This window comes from Pseudochaenichthys georgianus, chromosome 9 (assembly GCF_902827115.2).
Source record: "Pseudochaenichthys georgianus chromosome 9, fPseGeo1.2, whole genome shotgun sequence".
NCBI classification, from domain to species: Eukaryota; Metazoa; Chordata; class Actinopteri; order Perciformes; family Channichthyidae; genus Pseudochaenichthys; species Pseudochaenichthys georgianus.
The window spans coordinates 15,776,724-15,802,253 of NC_047511.1; the positions used below are offsets into that span (position 1 = coordinate 15,776,724).

At 42.5% G+C, this 25,530-nt stretch overlaps 2 protein-coding genes and 1 long non-coding RNA gene across 3 annotated transcripts; 2 read left to right on the forward strand and 1 right to left on the reverse strand.

The window, feature by feature from the left end:
* Positions 1-12,241: 12,241 nt before the first annotated feature.
* On the forward strand, positions 12,242-13,289 carry LOC117453003 (uncharacterized). The gene is made up of 2 exons (XR_011643747.1): positions 12,242-12,467; positions 12,716-13,289. It is a non-coding gene; the product is annotated as an uncharacterized lncRNA (long non-coding RNA).
* A 1,196-nt stretch (positions 13,290-14,485) lies between these two features.
* LOC117452825 (uncharacterized) lies at positions 14,486-16,487 on the forward strand. The gene is made up of 3 exons (XM_034091608.2): positions 14,486-14,676; positions 15,283-15,418; positions 15,629-16,487. The coding sequence occupies exons 1-3, from the start codon at positions 14,486-14,488 to the stop codon at positions 16,379-16,381; spliced, it is 1,080 nt and encodes a 359-aa protein (XP_033947499.2). The 3' UTR covers positions 16,382-16,487.
* A 174-nt stretch (positions 16,488-16,661) lies between these two features.
* On the reverse strand, positions 16,662-19,245 carry LOC117452562 (uncharacterized). The gene is made up of 4 exons (XM_034091272.2): positions 19,106-19,245; positions 18,034-18,228; positions 17,867-17,943; positions 16,662-17,749 (listed from the first exon to the last, which is right to left on the reverse strand). The coding sequence occupies exons 1-4, from the start codon at positions 19,199-19,201 to the stop codon at positions 16,735-16,737; spliced, it is 1,383 nt and encodes a 460-aa protein (XP_033947163.1). The 5' UTR covers positions 19,202-19,245; the 3' UTR covers positions 16,662-16,734.
* Between the last annotated feature and the right edge of the window lie 6,285 nt (positions 19,246-25,530).

The following is a 25,530-nucleotide window of genomic DNA, read 5'->3' on the forward strand; positions in this document are numbered from 1 at the left end:
AAGGGTTATTACCCACCTTTGTTACCTCGAGACTGGATTACTGCAAAAACAAGGGCCACCAGGGTGGGTGGAGGGGGTCAGGAGGACGGGTTTGGGCTGACAACCCAGGAGCACCGCGGAGGACCCGGAAGGGATCTCGGGCGGACGGCCCGGGGGCAAGGCAGAAGCCGAGAAGGGGGACTCGGGCGGACGGCCCGAGGGCAAGACAGAGTCCAAGGTGGGGGTTATGGAGGGGCGAAGGCCACCGCGGGCGAACTTAGGGGGCCGAGCATGAGGGCGAGGGCCGCGGCCGGGAAAGTCAGGGTGCCGGGCTCGAGGGCGAATGCCGTGGCTCTCAGGGGGCCGGGATCGAGGGTGAAGACTGCGGCTCTCAGAGGTGACAGACAGCTCCGGAGGCCGGGCAGGACCCGGTGTCGGAGCTGGTGGGACAGACCTCGGCAGGATCCCCCACGGAAGAGGACCAGGACACGGGATTGGCAGGAACCCTGGCAGGAGAGCAGTCGGCGGGACCTCCAACGGGACAGGACATAGGGTTGGCAGGACCCCCGGCAGGAGAGTAGTCGGCGGGGCCTCCAACAGCACAGGACATAGGATTGGCAGGACCCCCGGCAGGAGAGTAGTCGGCGGGGCCTCCAACGAGACAGGACAAAGGGTTGGCAGGACCCCCGACAGGAGAGTAGTCGGCGGGGCCCCCAACGAGACAGGACAAGGAGTTGGCAGGCCCCCCGGCAGGAGAGTAGACGGCGGGACCTCCAACGGGACAGACATACGATTGGTAGGACCCCTGGCAGAGGAGTAGTCGACGGGGCCTCCAACGGGACAGGACATGGAGTTGGCAGGACCCCCAGCGGAACCTCCAACGGACCAGGACATTGGGTAGGTTCTTGAGACGTGACTCGAGAGGAGACTCGAGAGGGGACTCGAGCGGAGACTCGAGCGGAGACTCGAGAGGGGAACTAGAGAGGGGACTCGAGAGGGGACTAGAGGAGGGACTAGAGAAGGGAACTCGAGAAGGGACTCGCGAGGGGAACTAGAGAGGGGACTCGAGGAGGGATTAAAGGAGGGACTAGAGCAGGGACTAGAGGAGGGACTAGAGGAGGGACTCGAGAGGGGACTCGAGAAGGAACTGGAGAGGGGACTCGAGAGGGAACTGGAGATGGGACTAGAGAAGTGACCTGAGGAGGGACTAGGGCAGGGACTAGAGAATTGACTAGAGGAGGGACTTGAGTAGGGACTAGAGATGGAACTCGAGAGGTGACTCGAGAAGGGACTTGAGAGGTGACTCGAGAGGGGACTCTAGAGGGGACTTGAGAGGGAACTCGAGAGGGAACTGGAGAGGGGACTAGAGAAGTGACCTGAGGAGGGACTATGGCAGCTGGGGCAAGAGCTGGGTCTGGAACCATGGCTGCGGGGGCCGGAATTGAAGCCAGAATCATGGCTGTAAGGTCCGGTTCTGGAGCCGGAAACATGGCTGTAAGGTCCGGTTCTGGAGCCGGAAACATGGCTGTAAGGTCCGGTTCTAGAGCCGGAAACATGGCTGAATGGGCCGGCTCTGGAGCGGAATTGAAGCCAGAATCATGGCTGTAAGGTCCGGTTCTGAAGCCGGAAACATGGCTGTAAGGTCCGGCTCTGAAGCCGGAAACATGGCTGTACGGGCCGGCTCTGGAGCCGAATCCATAACTGCTGGGGCCAGAACTGGGTCTGGAACCATGGCTGTGTGGGCTGCTAGCCTGGCCTTGCGACGACTCCTCTTAGCAGCCGCCTGAATACTCCGTGGACCTCCATAAGCCAGACGAGTTCCGGAATACAACTCCTGGACAGGAGCAGGAACTGGGGCAGAAGCACGGGTTGACTTCAGGCGGAACCCACCAAGGCGTATGGTGCCAGGTTGGGAATTGGGAGACATGGAGATAGCATGCCTGGGGCTAGCAGGCCGGGAATCAGGTTTGACCTCAAAGCTGCCAAAAAAGTCCTCCACCCACTCGGGTAGCAACTCCCTCAACCAGGGCCTTGAGGTTACCTCCTGGCGTACCGCAGAAAAAACGGACTGCCTCTCTTCACTACTGGAGGCATATTTAAAGTCATTCCTCAAACATGTCAAATTGTACTCCACCTCGTTCAAACTGTCCGCTGGGTCCATTCTTGGTCGGTTCGTAATGTTACGATGTGTGAAGCAGGTAGGACCCAAATGCAGATTAACGTGAAATTCCTTTATTTCAAGGCTATACTAACAAAGACAGAACAGAACACTCACCGAGGACAAGCCAAATCACAAGACGAACCGACCCTGAACACAGGAAGAGACAAGACTAAATACAGGGAGGGGTAATCACAAGACGAGACACAGCCGGGCAGGGGAAGAGAAACACAAGGGCCACAGGTGAAAACAATCAGACAACTAGACACACCAGGGAAACTAACGACGGGAGGAAAAACACAGGGAAAAGGATCAGACAACATACCCAGAGGAAAACATGACCGGGAGAACAGCAAAACACCCAAACCAAGACATAGAAAACGTGACATAACACAATAATCGTAACACATAAAGTATTTTTTAAATAGTTTATACATTATTCGAATATAGGAATAGTAGATAGGATTACTTAAAATATAGTACCTTTTAATCTTTTTTCCCTTTAGACCCTTGCGATTTATTCTTAAAAATCCTTACCCTTACCCACCCCCCATTTTCCCTCTGCTGGTCTATGGTCTTGTAGAGGGTAACGGGGTACAGAGTCGCTTAGATAAGTGGGGGAGTGCATCTGACGAAGAGATAGGTTGTTGTGCTCCCTATCTCTGTTTCTTATCCAATATCTAATAGAACTGCTCGGGTCTTGATAGATTGAGTGGGGAAGTTCATGAGATCTTTCTAGAGGGTTATCAAGAATAACTTTTATCTAATTACCTTTTCCCTCTCTGTCTGTGTCTGTGTATTCTCTTGTTCCGATTAACCCAGCCAAATATTTTTTCTTGTTTTGTATCTATATCTACGCCGGGATCCGGAGTCGAGGCTGATCCTCTTGCTGTAGTCCTGTGTCTTGGATCCTCTATCCTGAGTTCTGGATTAAGTCGTGGACATCGGGTCGTGGCTGAACCTGTCTCTGCGGTCCTGCCTTGGGTCTCGTCATGCTGCTTCCCTGATGGCTTCCACACGATTGTAGCTGACATCCTCGTGGATTCATCTTCTTATTACAGACACGTGCATTTCCTAACATTCGGTCTATATGCTGTAAAATGTATTATCTCTTCGATTTACACACGGCATCTATTGCACGTCTGTCCGTCCTGGGAGAGGGATCCCTCCTCTGTTGCTCTCCCTGAGGTTTCTCCCATTTTTCCCCCTTAAACTGTGGGTTTTCTCTGGAAGTTTTTCCTTGTACGATGTGAGGGTCTAAGGATAGAGGGTGTCGTTTTTCTCATACTGATATTCTGAACAATCTGTGCTGTTGTATTTGCTGTAAAGTGTCTCTACTGTAGGCTATTTTTATTATATGTACAGCACTTTGGCTCGACCAAAAATCGTTTATAAATGTGCTATATAAATAAAACTTGATTTGATTTGAGTTGAACAAATTATTGAGGTCCGGACCTCGGTGACCTCAATGGTGGATACGGCCATGCCTGTAGCCAGAGGCGGAGTGATTACCACTCCGCTAGTGCCTGTAGATTTAGCATTTCTTTGACCATCACATACACAATCACCTTTTGCCCCCCCCACTTCTGAAATGAATCTGGTGCCGCTGATGTAAACCTTCTAACAAGGCGCCATCCAGATCATCCTCAGCAGCTGCATCACTGTGTGGTTTGGAAGCTGCATAATAATAGCTGTCACAATGTTGCACAGTTAGTATGTGACTAAAAGAGAGTTGTACGCCTGCACATGTAGTTAGCTTATATGGAAGCCTGTTTGCGCCACAGGAAAAAAGAAAACAAAATCTTGTAAGTCAATATATTGACTTACTATCTCAATATATTGACTTAGCTATCTCAATATATTGACTTACTATCTCAATATTTTTTTTTTATTGAAACAATGTCAAATACAGAATAAGGCACATAGACATCAATGTTCATCATATAAGCGGTACAACTTTATATTAAGGTACACAAATTGACCATCAACTAGTTGTTAATTAACATGCATATTATCAGTATATTGTCTCTTTATTATTAATTATAAAACACTTATTAATGCTTTATTCTACATGACCATATTCTACAAGTAATAGGCCATTAGTTGAGAGTTTTTCCTCAATAACCCTCTAATTAGTCCTTATTTATTGCAAGTAAGGAAGTTGTTGTACATGAGCTTTGGTCTTAATATGCTCTGCTCAATATGTCTAAATAACTCAAAATTAGTTATTTCTATCTAAGAATATGTTCTCTATTTTAAAGTGAAGTCTTGTTCATAACCAATAAGCTAGTAATTTGACTCTAATTGACCTGAACAGGTTCCCTATGCTAAAGTTGCCTCCTCTTCACACTTTGTAAATACATTATAGAAAACAACTACTGAAATTAACCTCAACAGTACATGAACAAAGTAGGCACACGTTGAAATATCTGTTTTATTAATGAACCACTAAAGAGAGGTTCAGACACATACCATGTCAAGTTTCTCCAAGGCTGAGAATACATTATGCAGCCTGTACTTTTTAATAAAACTGATTTTTAACAGAGTTGATGTGTTTGTGATCATACTGTGTGACCTGCTTGTACACACAATAGGTGTACTGTTCTCTCTATTTGTTGTATTGTCTCAGTGTGAACATAGATTAAACAGCCAGCCAAACTCTTTTGAGGGCCAGCAGCCATGCTCCTTTATTGATTTATTGGCAGTCCACTGACGTTCAAACGGAGTGAAACTATAAAAAACAAGTTACAAGGCACTTAATGATCTCATACATGCAAGTGTAACATACACAGATTACTTGTAGAATATGGTCATGTAGAATAAGGCATTAATAAGTGTTTTATAATGACTAATAAAGGGCCAATATACTGCTAATATGCATATTAATTAACAACTAGTTCATGGTGAATTTGTGTACCTTAATATGAAGTTGTACCGCTTATATGATGAACATTGATGTCTATGTGCCTTATTCTGTATTTGACATAATTGTTTCAATAAAAACAAATATATAACTCAATATATATTGAGATATCTAAGTCAATATATTGAGATAGCTAAGTCAGGCTTGATGGATAAATATAGTTGAGTATCATCCGCATAACAGTGGAAATTTACAGAATGATTCCTTATAATATTGCCTAGCGGAAGCATATATAGTGTGTCTTACTAAATTATTCTATCTACATTTATTTTCAACATTTGTTTCCCCTACCATTGTCGCCAACGGAGCCCCGCGCCCCCCCTGAAATTCAAGGTGTTTTACTTTTTTTTTCATATATATATATTAGGGCTGTCGATTAAAATATTTAATCGCGATTAATCGCATGATTGTCCATAGTTAATCGCGATTAATCGCAAATTAATCGCACATTTTTGATCTGTTCTAAATGTACCTTAGAGGAATATGTTTCAAGTTTGTAATACTCTTATCAACATATGAGTGGACAAATATGCTTTATGCTAATGTTTATTATCATTTGAACAATGACAAATATTCTCATGAATATTAAACACAACAACCTCTGAACATTACAAATATTCGCCTCAATTCAACATGGAACCTCTCTCATACAATAATACAATACAAATGGGGGGTGTGTGTGTGTGTGTGTGTGTGTGTGTGTGTGTGTGTGTGTGTGTGTGTGTGTGTGTGTGTGTGTGTGTGTGTGTGTGTGTGTGTGTGTGTGTGTGTGTGTGTGTGTGTGTGTGTGATGGATCGTTGGAGCTATCCTATTCCTATGTGCAACTCAAGGCATATGCTCGAACGGGAGCTGCCTGGACGCTGCAATCATGTTGCGCACTATCCGTGCTGAGTGTGCCGGCGCAGTTGTGGCGAAATATCGCTCCTCTGTTTTCATTTAAACAGCTCCTTATATCCGTTAGCGCAGCTAGCTAGCACCAGATGCTAACAACAACAATGCACGTAAGGTCTCTCTCTCGCTCGCTCGGGCCACACATACACACATCCTCCCGGTCCTCCCGATGGCCAGTCGGTGCCTGCCGGTGAGCGTGGAAGTGTGGTCTGCCACAAGCGGGCGGCAGGAGCGGGGCTGTCAGCATCATGGTATTTTAGCATCATGGTATTTTAAACTCGATGCGCTCTGAAACTACGGGGCGGCCGAGGAAAAAAAATACACATGCGTTAATCGCGTTAAAATAATTAGTGGCGTTCATTTTTTTTTGCATTTTGACGATTACAATTTTTAATCAGATTAATCACAGCTTAAAAATTAATTAATCATGATTAATCACGATTCGAACTATGTCCAAAATATGCCATTTCTTTATGTATATTGTTGTAGGAATGGAAAGATAAATGAAAGAAGGCGGATATATCCATTTAACATACAGTATGTATGTTTATAATAACATTGTTCTGTGTGTCAAAATGAAAGACAGCCCACACACCTATCAATCATCAAACCGTAGGGTCTTATTTCATTACGTGTTGATTTCTATCAACACGTATTCACGTAATGTTGTATCGATGTATATAGAGATGTACTCAAGCCCCCAGGAAGTGCGCCGGAGTCTAATGAGAATATTCATTGTGGCCAAACGGCGGTACTACACTTCCTTTAGGTTGCTGGGCCCGGAAACACTTTTTCCCATTGACTTACATTGGGAAAGAGTGGTCTGTAACTCGTTGGATAATTTTTTTTAAACTAAATAAACAACCCAGTATGAACACTTGTATAGCCCTTATTAAAAAACATTCATTCCTCAAGTTGTAAAAATGTGCTAATAACGTTATTCTGAGAGTTATTTCCCTCTGCATTATGAACGCGCATCTAACCCACGGGACAGCGCCGCCCGGCACGTTGATGTTACGTGTTCAGCACTACATGCGTTTATCTTTACCCATGGATGCACAATAACAACGGACCCATATCGCCTTACTGCCATCCCACGGAGCTGTAATAATGGATATATTGCACATGTTTGCTGTAATTCATCATTTGTAAAATATTATACTAGGCTACATGGGCTGTATGATGTAAATGTTGTACCGTAAATGTTGTATTAAATAAAGTTAATATTACCGACGTTAGATTAACGTCCCTGTAGATTATTATTGCACTAAGAAGCTTATTGCACTGTATATATATATATATATATATATTAGTGCTGTCAAAATTATCGCGTTAACGGCGGTAATTAATTTTTTGAATTAATTGCGTTAAAATATTTAACGCATTTAACGCATGTGCAGAATGGCCCGCCCCATACGTGCCACCAGTGGCAGTGCCAGGGTATGGCTGGGGTAGGCTACACCCATACCAAGAAATGGCTTAGCCCCACCATGAAAAATGATGTTAAAGTAAGCAAAATAAAGTCTGCCAACTCGCGCGGAGTAAATTGCACAGACAGCAGTTAGTAAGATTGATTTCAGTAGCCACGGTTTTGAAAACTTTTGTCACGTAGTGATCGTCTTCTCAATAGAACATCTTTGATAACGGCGTGGTGTTGTTGCAGGAAGTCCCGACGGAGAATACTTTTGCTGTAGTTCAGGGCAGAGCCATATAATAGTAATAATATGGCTCTGGTACAGGGGTGCACATAACTGGTACGCAGGTTATGTGCGTAATCTGAAATGCGTACCGTCACTTGTGTCACAAAGCGCATTTGCGTACCGACGTACTTGTGAAGCTTTTCCAGAAGGCGGTTAGATCACCGGACGTGCACAGACAGGGAGCTGTTAACGTCGGTCTGTACAACGGAACTGTGCCAAAACTACGCCAACCGGCTGCGGAGGGAGACTCCCCCCTTCACTGGAGAACTGCGCTAAAACAGCTGATCACAACGTTCACACTCTGTGGTCACAAAGTACTCCACTAGCGCCCCCCCCCCCCCCCTACCCTCTGTCGACTTTCCTGAAGTACTCCACTAGCCACCGCCCCCCCCCCTGTCGACTTTCCTGAAGTACTCCCCCGTTGATAGAAATCAACACGTAGTGAATTAAGACCCCACGGTTTGATGATTGATAGGTGTGTGGGTTGTCTTTCATTTTGACATGCAGAAATGTTTTATAATAAACATAGATACTGTATGTTAAATGGATATATCCGCCTTCTTTCATTTATCTTTCCATTCCCACAACAATATACATAAATAAATGGCATATTTTGGGCATAGTTCGAATGGTGATTAATCATGATTAATTAATTTTTAAGCTGTGATTAATCTGATTAAAATGTTTAATCGTTTGACAGCCCTAATATATATATATATATATATATACAGTGCAATAATTATTTCATGCTAAATGAAGCTCTGTTGCTTGGATATCACTAGATCCTGTTACAGCGTAATATAAGTAGCCTACATAACGATTGATGTACATTAGCATAATTACTAGCTAGCCGCTAGCTGCCGCCTCGTTAATATAAAATCCATCATAATAACAAATCATTACCATGCTCTCATGAACTCACGGTACTGTTACGTGTACGCAAATTGACGTGCTTGATGTGAACGAGCATTTTGGTCAAAGTTGCGCATGCGCTATGAGTGCACATACGGGTACTTCTCAGGCATGCCAGGTAATCTGTGACGTTTCACTCTCTCAAAAGTTGGGCCATTTTATCATGCGCTAATGAGCAACTCTCATAGGAATTAATGAGGCCCCGCCTCCCACGCTGTATCCAGTTCTTATTATACATCCATGGATGTACTACAGCAAAAGTATTCTCCGTCGGGACTTCCTGCAACAACATCACGCCGTTATCTTGATTATGATTGGCCAGAAGACATTATCAAAGATGTTCTATTGAGAAGACGATCACTACGTGTCAAAAGTGTTCAAAACCGTTTCTAGTCTTCGGTATATCCAGACAAGTGGCTACTGAAATCAATCTGTCTGTGCAATTTACTCGGCGCGAGTTGGCGGACTTTATTTTGCTTACTTTAACATCATTTTTCATGGTGGGGCTAAGCCATTTCATGGTAAGGCTGTAGCCTACCCCAGCCATACCCTGGCGCTGCCACTGGTGGGATGTATGGGGCGGGCCATTCTGCACATGCGTTAAATGCGTTAAATATTTTAATGCAATTAATTCAAAAAATGAATTACCGCCGTTAACGCGATAATTTTGACAACATTAATATATATATATAGCACCAATTTGCAACTGAAGTCATCTATCTACGGTCACTTTTCACATTGAACATGAGCTCTTTTATTAAATAAACTAAACGCTTTCATTTTCAGTTGTGAGTTTAATGTTTTTGTATTCCATCCTCCATATGCATCTACATTATCTTATGGAGTACTCTCCACTTGTTTGATGTCAAAACCTTCAAAACAAACAGAAAGTAAATACTCTTTACAACTGGTTCTGCGGATCAGTCATGGCCCCTCGTTCCGGATTGGCCGGCTGGAGAGAATTTGAATCCTGTCACATGGGAAGCACTGGCTGTGGGCTGCTATTTGATCTGTGAGCTGTTAACTTAGATGACAGTATCTAGAACTTATGCAACAAGTCTCTCTAGGCAGAGGCAGCATCGATGTGACTTAAATTGTAGCTCAGGGCATTAATGCATAATGAGTAATTAGGACATCTCGTGTTTAAAAAATAATAGACTCTCAGGCCCTTCTTGGAATTAGTTCAACGTCAAAATCAGTGAATAAAACAAGTGATGTGAGTATCATTTGAAGCCTGTTTCATTGAAGTGTAAAAGACAAATGCACTTGTCACATTTACTTAGCCTGAGAATGATACTCAGCCCAAAAGGACTGACCTTTTTAAAGACTGACCTTTTTTATCTCGCACAACAATTGTTTTGTTCATAAAAGGTCAAACGTGTCGGGGTGGGGAAAATAGGACCCAAGTGCAGTTAAAAAAATACAAAAAGGTTTGTTAACAAAAAGCGAGCTTTATTATAAAAAAGCCAAAGACATGAAAAACAAGAAACTAATTAACAAAAAGAAAACCGGGGAGCACGACAGACAGGAACAAACTTACAGACGGGAACCCAGTGAGATGATAGTGAACTGTTCATGAACTTGTCATGAAAAGTTCATGAAATATTAGTGAACCATATTCATGAACAGCTCATAAACAGCTCATAACAAAGTTGATGAACTGTTCATGAAAGTGACATGAACATTAAATGGCACTAGGGCAGTTCATGAACTACTCATGAAACTCCTGTGCTGGAATGGTTCATGAACAATTCATGGAATATGGTTTTAGGCAGGTTCATGAACAATTCATGAAATGGAGTTTTCAGTGAGTGTGTAGGGATATTCAACCAAGAACATTTCAAGAATTGTTCATGAACATATCAAGAACTGTTCATAACAACTTCATGAACCGTTCATGAACAGTTCATACCCAGTCACTGAATATAATTCAATGGCTGGCTATGAACTGTTCATGAACTGTTCATGTACATGAACTGTTCATGAACCACTGACTGTGGGTCAATTGGCAACCATAGAAAACAACAATTATGTCAATCACAATGGAACTTTACAAATTAACAAACAAACAAACAAACAAACAAACAAACAAACAAACAAACATGTATACAGGTGGAGCACTACAATTAATCCTATCACTATTTGAAGCAGTTCTTGACACTCAGCTGCACAACATTTTTTGTTACGGGTCCCAAAAGCTTGGGTACCACAGCAACAATAAATGATTTCTGTAGAAAACAGAAAAGTGCAGCAGCAATAATTATACACAGGATCCGGTTGATCGTCTGGAATGCTTCTTATTCAAAATTCAAAGTACACAGTTACATTCAAATAGCTGAACTTTACAAACATCACATTTCTCCATTTAAGTTATCCGTCTGTCACAGTCAATTACTGTATCTCAAGGAGAAATTCAACATAGTCAATATAAATTATTACATTACATTGCATTTAGCTGACGCTTTTATCCAAAGCGACTTACAATAAGTGCGTTCGACCAACAAAATACAAACTTGAAGAAAACAGAATCATATAAGTACATCAGGTTTCATAGAGCAAAAACATTTCAAGTGCTACTCAACTGGCTTTAGGTAAGCCAGTCCATAAGTGCTTTGTTAATAGTTCTATTGCTCGAAGTGGAGTCGAAAGAGATGAGTTTTCAGTCTGCGCCGGAAGGTGTGTAAGCTTTCTGCTGTCCTGATGTCAGTGGGGAGCTCATTCCACCATTTTGGAGCCAGGATAGCAAACCCACGTGTTTTTGCTGATGGGAACTTGGGTCCCCTTCGCAGTGAGGGTGCAGCGAGCCATTTGGTAGATGCAGAGCGGAGTGCACGTGCTGGGGTGTACGATTAACCATGTCCTGGATGTAGGAAGGGCCAGATCCATTCGCAGCATGGTACGCAAGTACCATTGTCTTGAAGTGGATTCTAGCAGTTACCAGAAGCCAGTGGAGGGAGCGGAGGAGCGGCGTGGTGTGGGAGAATTTGGAAGGTTGAAGACCAGACGAGCCGCTGCATTCTGGATGAGCTGCAGGTCGGATGGCACATGCAGGTAGACCAGCCAGGAGGGAGTTGCAGTAGTTTAGGCGTGAGATGATGAGAGCCTGGACCAGAACCTGCGTCGCTTTCTGGGTCAGCTGGGGACGCATCCTCCTGTTGTTGTAAAGCGTGTATCTGCAGCAGCGGGTTGTAGCAGCTATGTTTGCAGTGAAGGACAGGTTGTTATCTATAAACTAGGGATGCACCGAAAATTCGGCCACCGAAAATTATCGGCCGAAAATGGTTAAAAAGGCCCTTTCGGCTTTCGGCCGAAAGGGTTTTAGCACCGAAAAAATATCACCGAAAATATATCACCGAATGTCAGAACAGGCAACCTAACGTGTTGTTGTGATGACGTAATAAAGACGCGGCGAGGCAGGGACCATGCTCACGGCTGGCTCACAGTCAACATGTCTGCCGCTTGGAGATACTTCACAATATCAGATAAAGAGTCGCGGATTGCGATTTGCAAAACGTGTTCAGCTGACATTTCTCGAGGGGGTGTAACTTCAAAGACTTTCAGCACTTCGGGATTACTCCATCACCTGAAATCTAAACACCCGGACCAATATACGGAGTATGATGAAATCACCAGCGCACAGAAAAAAAAAGTCCTTGACCCGCGATATAAAGACAATTATTTTGATGCGGGGAAAAAGCAAAGCGCACGAGACATGATCCAGGCTGTGTTGGATAAGGAGAACCCACGAGAGGAGGCTGCTGCGCACAGCACAGGAGACGTGACGCAGACCACAGAAAAAAGGGCTCGTCTGTCTACAGCAGAGGAGGAGGAGGAGAGGGGGCAACCACCCTCGTTGTCTGATATGTTCAACGAGATCATGGAAGAGAATACTACCCCAAATAGGTAGGCTACTCTCTTCTGACTTGGTTACTTACTGTAACCAAATGTGCTACTGAATGTGATATTTATTAGTACTGTATGTGCTGCTATGTAATATGCTCTTAATGTTGTAATTTCTTTTGACATGTCAGATGATTTTATTTGTCTGCCAAGTGATCTGGCATGCGTAAATATACATTTGACTAAATGTTCATTATGCACTGTCCCTATTTTAAATACAATCTTATTCTCTCAAACCTCTCAAATGCCAGGCTGGTGACAAGCTCAACCGCTCAACAGTTAGATGATTATCTCTCAGAAGTACCCATCCCCAGAAGCGAGAACCCTCTTGGATACTGGAGAAACAAACAAGACCGCTTTCCTGACCTGGCCAAGGTGGCACGCAAGTATTTGAGTGCTCCATGCACAAGCACTGACAGCGAGAGACTGTTCAGCGCTGCCTCTCATGTGCTTGATGAGAAGAGGAACAGACTCATGGCTGATAAAGCAGAGAAGCTACTGTTCATTAAAAAGAACCTCCCACGTTTCCTTAATAAGTAGACAAGGCTGGCTTATCATAGGCTTATCATAAGCTTTCATTTGTAAATACTATAGTTACATTCATGTGGATTTATCCAGTTTGCACATTTGTATGCATGCACTTATAGGTGCATTTGTTGTTGTTGTTGACACTATTTTGTTGTAGGCCTACTGGCCTAGATGTTTATGCTGTTTTAAAGCCCCTTGGCTTTGTTCTGAATGCACTTTGTTGTAGTTATTATCCTACAGAGAAAATAAATGTACAAATGTTCAAAAGTGCTGAATAAATGTTTTATGGACCCATAATAGTGATTATTATTTAAGTTATGTTTTGCCATAATCATGTCTATTTCCATAATCAGGTAGCTGAACAACATTGGTAAAAAATGTATACATTATATATATATATATTTCTATTAATCATGTTCGGCCTTTCGGCATTCGGTTTTCGGCCAACTGTTTCCTATTTTCGGTATCGGTTTCGGCCAAGAATTTCCCATTCGGTGCACCCCTACTATAAACACATAACGCTATCAAATAATACTTTCTATCAATATATCTATCTTTACCAAATATAACATATTATGGAGATCACAAAAATACACTGTCAATGTTAATAAACAAAAAACAAGGCAATGTGCCTGCAAGACTGCACTCAGGTAAACAAAACATATTACCCGTGCGCAGCAGCTAACCTGCCTGCGAGCCTTCGCTCAGGTCACATTTACCCAGGTGCGGCTGAAGCCCGCGAAAATGGCATCTATTGTTGCCGACAGTTTAGTATTTTTAAAATACCGTTACTATGTCAAACATGCTCACAACCTTCTGACACACTCTCCTAAACATCTCCAACATCATATCTAATTCACACAAGTTAACATCGATCATTTTCATTATGTACTGACCTGTAGAAAACAGAAAAGTGGAGCAGCAATAATTATACACAGGATCCGGTTGATCGTCTGGATAGGCTACATGCACTAGGGTCTGAGACGTACTTCCGCCTTAGCCGTAATACTGCTTGGGAGCTTCCGGTTTGCTTCCGGTCTGCGTAGCTGAGCGTCCACAAATGTTTTACTGTTTAAATCTATGGTTTAAATATGAGTCGACGGAAGATTTTCAAAACGGAGCATTTGCAAAGACAAGTAAAGAACTACTCCGAGCACTGCTGTGTCCCACTTTGTACGGCATCAGCTAAATTTAACGGGGTCCTAAGTTTCCATGGCTTTCCGACCGAACTCGAGCTGCGAAGACAGTGGCTGGTTAAAATACGACGCGATAACTTTACAATCTCCTCTCACTCCAAGGTCTGCAGTCGTCACTTCGCTACGGATCAACTAATAGAGCCAAAAACCCTTGATGGCCGTAGGAGGCTTGTGAAAGGTGCTGTACCAACTCTGTTTGAGTGGAATCACTTCACTGCTCAAACACCGCGGGCTAGTGTTTGGGAGAGAAGGGAGCGGCCCACTGAACCAGTCTCTCGGGAGGAGCAGGAAGAGCACATGGATGTCCGTGACCATGATTACTGCTCAGCCCCTGAACTAGCTTCACTGGACATGTCCTCTCAAGCTACAGAAGACAACACCAAAACAGTGGAGGATCTGCAGAAGCAACTGCAGGAGTTAAGAGTCCAGCGAGAGTTTTGCTTACAGCGGTTTGCTGGCTCCGACGACAACATCCGATTCTATACCAGGTAATGTTTTGGCTAAATTCTATCCAAGTTTTTGAGATGGGTTAGCTTATAAAGAATCCTGTTTACCTGCCGTTTGACTGCTGACTATATGCATGCAGTGTTGGAATAAGTAGGCTACTCAACTTAACTGAAGTATAAGTACAAATACTATGGTTTGAAAATACTCCTGAACTGAACATGTAGAATCATATATCATGTGCTTTTATAAGTAACTAGAAACTATGAAGGTTAACTAAATGTGGTGGAGTAAAACATACTAATACTAACAACATACTGATAATACTTTACTACAAGTGGAAATCTTCAAAACCTTACCAAAGTAAAAGTACATGTCAATATCCACTGCGTTTCTCCCAGTTGCACACTTAAGAATGAAGAGTAAAAGTAGTCATTCTGTGTAAAATGTTCCCTTTATGTTTTAGATTATTACTGCTGCTTTAATGTAGTTGTTACATGTTACTGCTGTATATTACTATACCTGCACCAAGTGCCTTCTTAATCAGTCTATTTGAATTGTAATGTATTACAGCAAACAAGAGGAAAGCATTAGCCCATGTGTGTCAGTTAACGAGTCATTAATGACTGACATGTGTCTTTTGTGTACAGATTCCCGAGCTATAACCACCTGATGGCCTTCTGGTTTCTGATTGAGCCTTCCATTTATAAAATGGTTCATGTCACAAGAGCGATATCAGCTGCCAAGAGGAATGAAGAAGTGGTTACACACGCACGTCCATCAACGGTAGGCTACGTTTCTTTTAACACACACTCTAAACACAAACTGAAGGGAAAATGTTTCTCTGACATTTCATTGCTTTTGTGTAGGCTAAAAGGCTGTAGTACTCAATCATTTTTGAATACATCAGAGAACTAAAACAACTTAATGTTTTTCCCATCGTGTGCTACTCTCATGACATTAATATAGTACCCTTTTTTTGTTTTTATCTTCCAGAGACAGCTGCTTCAGCCAATTGACGAGTTCTTCCTTTTTCTCTGCTTCCTGTCGGTGGGTTTGAAAGAAAGGGACCTTGCAAACCGCTTCAACGTACACCAGTCCACTGTGAGCCGCATCATTGCAACATGGACAAGTTTTCTTACAACTTTATTGGGGTCACAGTGCATCTGGCTTACACCTGCAGAAGTTCAAGCCCACCTCCCAGAGGCATTCAAAGATTTCCCAGACACACAGGTGATCCTGGATTGCACAGAGCTGAGGTGTCAAACACCATCCTCACTCCTCCTCCAAAGTGAAATGTATTCTACATACAAATGTCACTGCACCATGAAAGCCCTGGTTGGCATAGCCCCACATGGCGCAGTGACATTTGTTTCCAGTCTGTATGGTGGTTCTGTCAGCGACAAGGAGATTTTCAAACAGTCTGGAATAGCTGCGTTGTTGACTGAAAACATGGCAGTGATGGTAGATAAGGGCTTCCTGATCAGCGATTGCTGCAAATGCAAAGTGTACTGCCCACCTTTTCTGTCGAAGCAGAAGCAAATGCCAGCCTATCAGGTGAGGGAGACACAGGCCATTGCCAGACTGAGGGTTCATGTGGAGCGTGTCATCAGGAGGATAAAAGAGAACAAACTTTTTGATGGCGTCATCCTCCTGTCCCATGCCTACAACATAAACCAACTGTTTGCAGTAGCATGTATGCTGTCAAACTATCAGAACAAAGCACTGGTCAAGAAATGGGTGAAATAAGACAAGATGATGACACCTGTGCAGGTAGCTGTGATTAAGCTGGGTGAGCACACCGTGTTGCCTGACACACGCTAGTGTTTTGTTTGAATAAATGGTAAATAGCAAATTACAATGCGTTGATGATTTCTTACAAATGCAATGATTTACTATTCATTACAAAAAAATCACTTCACTTTATTGTCTTTTTAAATACAATTGTATATTTATTTACATATGTGAACAAACAAACAATATACAATATAAACAATATATATCAAAAACAAAATATTAAAATCACATTTTGTTGTCATTCAGAACACATGATTGAGGGATTGCCTCCTAAAAACAATGGCGGCTGAGCCAGGGTCTAGCAGCTAACTGCTCACAGAGTTATCAATGGCTGCAGTGCCCACTACTTTTGTAATGACAGGTACTTCGGCATGTATGTGTAAAAAAAAAAATAAGTCTACTTTTTCTCTGATTGCTCTTTGCACTTCTGGATCTGTGTATATTCTTTGCACCAGGTAGTCCTCCTGTGCCCACACTACAAAGTCACACCACTGCATCCCAGACACAAGAAGTTGACCCTGTACTTGCCAGTAATAGGCATGGCTTTTCTTGAGCTTAGGGGAGCCACATTCCATCTGCACATATTTGCAGTCGACATAATTTGGGACATTGGGACATTTGAATTCAACAAGGCCAAATTGGGGATATTCTGTTGGGTCAAATACAACTCCATCAGGGGAGGCACCAAGCCAGGGCGTAGAGGGGTGAATGACAAGGCCACAAGGGGAGTAGTTCACGTTTGCCAGTCTACTGTATTCAGCTGCTACTGTGGGCTCCATCTCTGCACCTCTCCTCATTTCTGCAGTCTGCCTTGTACCTTTGAGTATTCGCTCTGCAAGAGAGTTAGCAGAGCTCTCACCTCTGACGTGACAAATCTCTCTAAACCTAGAGGCAGTAACCCTGGGTTTGCGGAGCAGATGCCACTCTGAGCTAGAGCTTTGCTCACGGGTAGCCTCCTCAATTTTGTGAGACATTTCTAAATCAACAGATAAGCTGTTAATATGCAGTTGCTCCTCTTCTGAGCACACCAGCGGTAAATCACATGGCAAGATCACATACCCCTCTATGGGCAAGTGGGGTGTTGGTGGTGTGTCAGTGTGAAGTGTGGTGTACCGAGACGTCAAAGCAGGCATCTGATAGGACAGAACACTGCCCTCCTGCACAATCCCGAAGGCACTTTCCACAAGGGGCTTGTCAGGTCTCATGTTCATTGTGGTCACAAGCGGTCTGTCTTCAATGCTGAACGCTGAGTATGCCTCCGTAACTCTGAACAGGCAGGGATCTGGTAATGGCCCCACCATGCCTCTGTAGAATCCACTCCTACAAAGAATGGCAAAGACAATATAGCACATTAATGCGACAATAAAGGTTAGGAATACAGCACCAGAATTATGAATTTAAAAAACACAGGAAACACAATTTTCCAGCTAAACTGACCTTACTCCAGTCTGCACCATCCTATTTGGTACAGGCTTGGTGAAGACCATGGAGTTGATGGGCCCTGGCTTCACACCCTTAAGGAAAAGACAAGTACTGTTCGTTGAGTCACTTTAAAACAAAAACTATGTGAAAGATTACAAGTATTTGAACCTCATTGAAATTACCATTGTTCGCGGCTTGTGCCATTGCTGTTCCGATTCAGTACAGCTATGCACAGGTGGCACAACTGACATGTTCAGTTCAGTGTAATGTGCTGTTTGGAACAGCAATGCTACTGTGTGATTGCACAAAACAGTTCCTGCAACACAGGAGCACTGGTTGTGCGTGAGCACCACTGGTGATGAATCACGAAGCGTTATCTAAAAAAGAGAGAAGAAATACTAGTGATTAGTAACCTCACTTGTGGTAAATGAGCCAGGAGGTTATGAGTAGAATTATTGGTTATTTTTACTGACCCATTATCCTAGAAGAAGCATGTATTCCTGAATGCTAAGTGTTACCCTCTTACCCTACAATACCACAATGAACTTTCTTTGGAAACTAAGATGCCTTGAAAATTGTATTAAAGCAGTTTTGACTATATATTTGAACCCCCATACTTACACATCCATAATCAATGTAATAATATCTGACCAATCAGCTGTGATAAAGCAGTAGGACACTGTAGGACAAGTAGGACACTGTTGAGATTCCCTTAAGGTAAACTAATGTTTAACTGAACTGAAACTCAATAAACAGGGGGGAACACAGTGGCAATGTTGCCTGCCTACACTCAAACTGTGTGCTGTCTCGCTCTTCCTCATTGACCTGTAGCACAAGGCTCTCACGCTGACCTGCCCTGTCAGCCTGTCTTTATTGGACACTGAATGAAAAAAAACAGAGCAACAGCGTTAGATCTATACTCACGTCAAAACATCTATGGCAACATTGCTTTACAAAAGCCGATACCATTATGCAGTGTGGCTAACAACAAGACAACCTTGGCTAGGCTATAAGGCTATTAAACGATAGTATTTGTTAGCAAAATGGCTAATGTTTTAAAGAATTAACACCAGAAACAGTACATAGCGTTACCCAGAGCCCTATAGTAGTCTACTATAGTAATAGTATAATAATAATAATAATAATAATAATAGTAGTTATACTATAGGGCTCTGGCGTTACCTAGCTTTTGACAGCTAACGTTAGCATAACCCGGAGCATAAGCTAGCTGGTTAGTACCTGTTACCTTCTTACCTTCATAGTTGTGTATATATGACGCAGCATATAATTTGAAGCCTTTATTGAGTTTGCTGGCTGGGGCTTTAGTCGTCCGGCAAATCCGATGAACATCCGACATTTTTAATTTCGGAAGCTCTTGTAGGCAGCGGGTGTAGAAGGTCGTCATTTTACATCAACAGGAAATGCATCAGCAGCTCTGAGTAGAATGCGGAAGTGACTGTGCATGTAGCCTATTGCTTCTGAGGAGGGGGCGGAAGTGTCCCCCCCTAAGGTAACCCAGATGTCACCGCTCACCTGCCAAAGGTTCCACCTTGGCGCTACTTACTCGTACTGCTTCTCAAACAGTACAGATAAACCATAAAATGATATGAATGTCACCAAAATAAATACAGATAATGTTCAGTTTCAAATTCACTATTGTTTTGTTTTAAGATTAAAAGTTTTAAAAAAGAAAGAAATGTTCAAATAGTAGATGAATATTCAAGAGGTCTTTAAAAACATCACACTGATCATCAAAAGTTCATAAAATGCTCATGAATATTCAAAAATATTCTGAACTTGCCACAATCATCCAAAATTCATGAAATGCTCATAGTCATGAAAAGTTCATGAAATACTCATGCACACTTTTTGGGGTTTTAATTATAATGTTGTGATTGGCTGGATCATGAAAAGTTCATAAATTGCTCATAAAAGTCTGTCATGAGCAAAACAGGAACTTTATATGAATGAACAATGTTCATAAACATTTCATGAACTGCTCTTTAAAATGGTTCATGAGCATTTTAAGAATTTTGGTTCATGAACATGACAAGTGAACATATAATGAGTTATTCATGAATGTTTCATGAGTGCTCATGAACAGCTCATAAAGTCATGAACTCCATCTCGCAGGGGAGGCAGGAGACATGGACAAGCATAGGAGAGGCAGGGAACATGGACACGAAGAGACGACAGGTAGCAGGGACATGAAACGACGACGAACAGACATGGAGCACAGGGGAAGACAAGACTAAATACATAGAAGGGTAATCACAGGACAAGACACAGCCGGGCAGGTGAGGCAGAAACACAAGGGCAACAGGTGAACACAAATCAGACACACCAGGGAAACTAAAGACAGGAAGGCAGACAAAGGAAGTAGGATCAGACAAGACACAAGGAGGAAAACATTTTGAAATAAAAGGTGGAAAATGAAAACATAAATCCAAAACCATGACAAAACGTGGCGAATAAACAACCGCTGTTAGCCTGTATGTTTAAGCACCCAGCGTATACATCTGACAGTGTGCCAGACAGATTCTCCTCTATTTTTGTTTTACTCTGCTATCACATTCAGTATAGTGATAAAGCTCTCAGACAAGGGTTTTGATATTACTTTTTTCACCCTCCCTGTATCTCGACTCAGTGTTTGATTGTGTTTTAGCAACAAGATATGACTGTACAGCTTTGATATACTCTGTCTTGGGGATGTCTGCTTGGAAACATCAAAAGAAGTTTCAAACCTCAGCCTATAAAGCTTTTGTTTGGTGAACATACACCTTCAAACCATAAAGTAGGAGGACAAGATACTTTAAGCTGGCTTGATCTCAGACAGCAGGGTTTGACAGGTATTCCAACAATCCGATAAGATAGCAAAAAAAAACATTAGCTCCTGGAAACAAAAAGAAGATATAAAGAACTGAGGCCTGGGTTGATGTTGAAGGCATTATATGTATTATGAAAAGGCCATTTAAGTTCAAATACACTAGGATTTCATTAGTGCATGCAGGCCAGTACTGTACTTGTAATGTAGCTGCCAAAAATAAATGGTGCCAGTTCTTACATTATGTTGAAAGCACCCTTTTTACGCCATTACATTACCAACAAACAATTAAATCAATGGCGCTGTAACTCGGAAATCAAATTTAACAGAATGTATATCTCAGAGTGACATTCACCACCTATTTAACACTACATACAATTCTGGAAATTATTTTAATCTGTTAAATCTGCATTGAATGATTATTTTCATTATAGATTAATTAATCTATTATATTTACAATCTCTATTGATCCATTGTTTAGAACTATACTGTATATACCATTGGCAAATGGCAATCATAAGATCCCATAGCCCAAGTTTACATTTTATAGGTTTATTGATGTATCTGACTAATGGTCCAAACACTGCATATTACATTTACAATCATGTATAACGGAGGAAAACACATTTTGATAGCAATTTGTCCTTTGAACAAAATGATCATTCAATTATCCAAATCACTGATGGTACATTTACTTTCTAGAATTAACTGTCTGGCAGTGGCTCCGGCAGTGGCTCAGTCAGTAGGGGCTTGGACTGGGAGCTGTAGGGTTGGCGGTTCAGCTCCTGCCCTGCCGTGGTGCCCTTGAGCAAGGCACCGGACAACCCCCTCACTCCCATTGCTCCCTGGGCGCTGTACAATAGCTGCCCACTGCTCCTACTAGACTCCTGGCACTAGGATGAGTTAAATGCAGAGAACACATTTCACTGTGTGCTCTGCATGTGTGACCATTAAGAGAGGGTTTCATCCCTTCCAATTATTTTCTTCTAAAGAAAACAGGTCCGAACAAAACAACAATGCAAAGTCAAAGTGAAAGGCGAATAGTTTCCATTGCAGTCAAAACTAGATTTGTGCCTGCCAAATGGCGTGTCATGTTAAAAAAAGATAACTCCCTTCTGTTTCGTGGCTTTGAGTCCTGTTGACGTCCCTGTTGTCGAGCTTGCTTAGTGTTTAGTCATCCATTTCGTTACATGAGCTCCCAAGTTCCCTGTGATGAGGGGGGAATAGGTCAAGTGTGGTGTGATGCTACAACTGCCCTCTCTGGAGCATCTGAAGGCTGACAGCAGGACATTGTAGCATATAAATGGTCACACTATGTCTGTCTGTGACAAGCCGCAAAGCCAAATTGTTCAAATAAGGAGTGTGAGGCCCCAAGCTTAAACAATATCAGATATTTTGCTGTAATTCTGATGAAACCTCCATAACTCATGTTGCCCAAATACTGTAATTTTATCCTTTTGCATTTCTTCTGATTTAGTTCACATGTGTCTGCTGCAGAGACAGATAGGTAAGACGCTTTGTTTTGTTCTCATTTGTAGACTTAATTTATGATTACATTCGACGTAACCGGCATATATGCTTTTTTTCCCCCCAGGTGAGGACCATAGAGAGAAAACACTGTTCGAGGACTGGCGCGGGGGCGTGACTGGAGCCCACACGTATTTCTATGCAGATGAGGCCAAATGTGACAAGCATATGGAGACCTTCATCAAATGTATCAAAGCATCTGGTTAGTAATTGGAAATTAGACTATATCAGTGATACAACTTTACTCTAGCTAATATGCTTTGACAATTCTTACCAAAAAAGTCCTCCTTAAACCAATATACATGTGGGCCAAGTCTATAACCAACTCCATGTATTACACATAGTGCAGTCTTTTAGCATGCATTTGCCATCAGGTTCATATTTTGCTCTTTACTTCATTTGATTTATGTTACAGCTAAGTGTATTTGACCTCCAGGTGGGAGTTCAATGGACGGTTTTACTGCTATTAAAATGACTGCTCTAGGACGACCTCAGTTTCTGGTAAGTAGTGAGGGGACATTATGGTCAATGCACTCGTTTAGCTGATACGCTTGTGGTAGGCCTATTGGACTGACATCACACTTTTTTTAAAGCTCCAGTTCTCAGAAGTCCTGGCGAAATGGCGACAATTCTTCGCCTTCTTGGAATCACAGCAGGGGGGCGAGGGCATGCAGGCTTTAGAGCAGAGGCTGGAGCTGCAACAACTGCAGGCGCTATTTATCCTCCAGAGACCCACCCATTCATTTTTGTCCTCTGTGGTGCACATTGGTTTTTGGTCCATTACTTTGAGGTTATACATGCCACAGCATTAAGTCCAATTGTCAAAACACCTCTTTCTTCCTGGTTAATGTTTTATTTAATTCACAATATGATATTAGATATATTGGTATTGCACTGTTTTAGATATGTGTGTCAAACTAGGAATTCCTGACCAAACTGGGAGCAAAAGGTGACCTGCATGGCTGGTTTGCTGGAAAGAATGAGGAAACTTCAGGCTAAGCATGAACACAGATCACCCAACATATCTGTAAAATAAATTCAGTGGTGCACACAGGGGTTATATATTTGATTATATTAAAAGGCAATTTAGAGTAAAAGTAATGTTATGCTAAACAAGTGGAAAGATCAAATTGCACCCAAATAGATTTTTGCAGTGGCAATATTTTGTAATAGTATTGATTGATTTGTGATTTAATGTTGGTGGTAAATCGTAATAATATGTGTCTTAATGTATGAATTGCATGGTATTGTATTAAATGTGTTTTTTTTTTTACAAATTGTATTTTTTAAAGTAATACGTGAATATACAATGACATAACAGATGGATTAAATTCCGTTATCAAGTCACCAACTTAAAAAAGAAGAAGGAGAATGTTGTTTTATAGCTATTAAAATAAAATGTATAAATATAAGTGACATATCAATTAGCTCTATGCACATTCATTATCATTTTTACATTAGTACTGTAATTCTGTATTAAATGACAGTCCCCGGATTGGCTTTAAAGTACTTTACAGGTGTCAGGGTTGAGCAGAGCAGATTGGAACCTTTTTGATGGTTAGAACTGATTACTAGTGATGGCAGTTTGACACTGAAGCTTCGAACAGAGCTTCAACCCTGGACTTCCTATTCCATAGAAGCAGTGCTTCGAAGCTTGCTTCAAATCACGTGACATATGACGTCCGAAGCAGCAACTGCTTTATTTCCTGAATGAATCAACTCAGTGGTTCGCCGTCCAATCACGCGATTCAATGCACTGCCTCGTCTCGATTCTGACAGGTGACAAACAGTTTCAAATTTGAGCGCTTCAACACTTTATAACCGCTCTAAACAATGCGCAATGTGTGGGTTGTTGTCGTAGTTTGCGTTGTTGCTGTTGAGTTGTTGTTGGTATTGCATTTGAATCGGATCATTATAGAGCAAGCAAGGAAGAAAAATTGGTCGTTCTGGCTCGTGAAACACTTCGAAATGTGGAGAAGTTGTGAACAAAAAGACAATTATGAGTAATAAAAAAACAATTAGCCCAGTGGGTAGAGCCAGCGGCCCGATTGCGGAGATGTCTTCCGCGCAGCTGGTTCAAAGCCCGGAATGGATGAACTTTTAATCATTGCTTTTCAACTTTAATACTTTAATAACTGATAAAAGGCCCTCTCCACCCCAAAGAAATGTCCAGCACTCTCTAGTCTCTTCTCAATAACCCAATACACACAATTATCAATCTTTAATTGCAAATATAACATGATATTCAGTCTTAGTGTGTGTGTGCATCGAATATTTTTCAAGGCAAAGATACGTTAAACCCACTGCAGCCTTGCACTTCGCCAGGAGAGGTTGCTGTAATGGAAGCTTCGAGAAATGAACCTATTTCCGACACAATTGTCCAAGTGATTTGATGCTTCATTCAAAGCTTCATTTTGCCATCATTACTGATTACATTGCACCTGGGGGGTATACTACGAAGCAGGATTTTCGCTTAGCCAGCTAAATTCAGGGAAAACTCCGGCATTCCGGTCCTACGAAGCTGGTTCTCTTTTTAGCAGGCTAGATCTCCATGGTAACTTATGCTTAGCGGCTAACCTGGTCGGGACCAGGTTAGGTTGCAGGCTAACGGCCCGTCCACACAGCGGCGTGCGCTGACGCTTACCGGCGGGCGTGTCTGAAACTCGACCAACAACCAATCACATGAATCTCCCGCCCCTGACACGGCGGTTTGATTGGCTAGAGCTTGTACTGGCATATGATTCGATTGGCTGACGCTTCTGCCGAGGCGTCAAAAGTTGAACATTGCTCAACTTTTGCAGCGAGCCACGCCAGCTACGCTCCACGTCGCTTCCCACGATGCATTTCGGCTAAAAGTGACGTCACCCCATTCAAAGTGAATGGTGAAGCGTCAACGCACGCCGCTGTGTGGACGGGCCGTAAGAGCTCAACTCAGTGAAAGCACTGCCTGCTGACCAATCAGAGCTCAGTGTGCGGAGTTTAAAGCGATCAAGTCATATTACAGGAGAAAGGAAATACAGAAAAGCTGCCGTTTCAGGAAAGACGGCCGGCAAAAATCACCGACTGTGTGAACGTGAACATTAATAGAATATTGTTGTATATATAAGACTATGGACTACGACATTTAGGTTGACCGTTTATTGAACACGTTGTTGCATACGCTTCCATGACAACACAACTGTATCCGGTTCACACATCCCAAAACTCCCGGTGCCATCTTAAAGGCACAGTCACAACTGATGTGACACATACATAACATTTACCCCTCCCCACAAGGAACCCAATTAACTTTTAGCTATCTACTCTAGATGAACTGGGTAGACTGCCA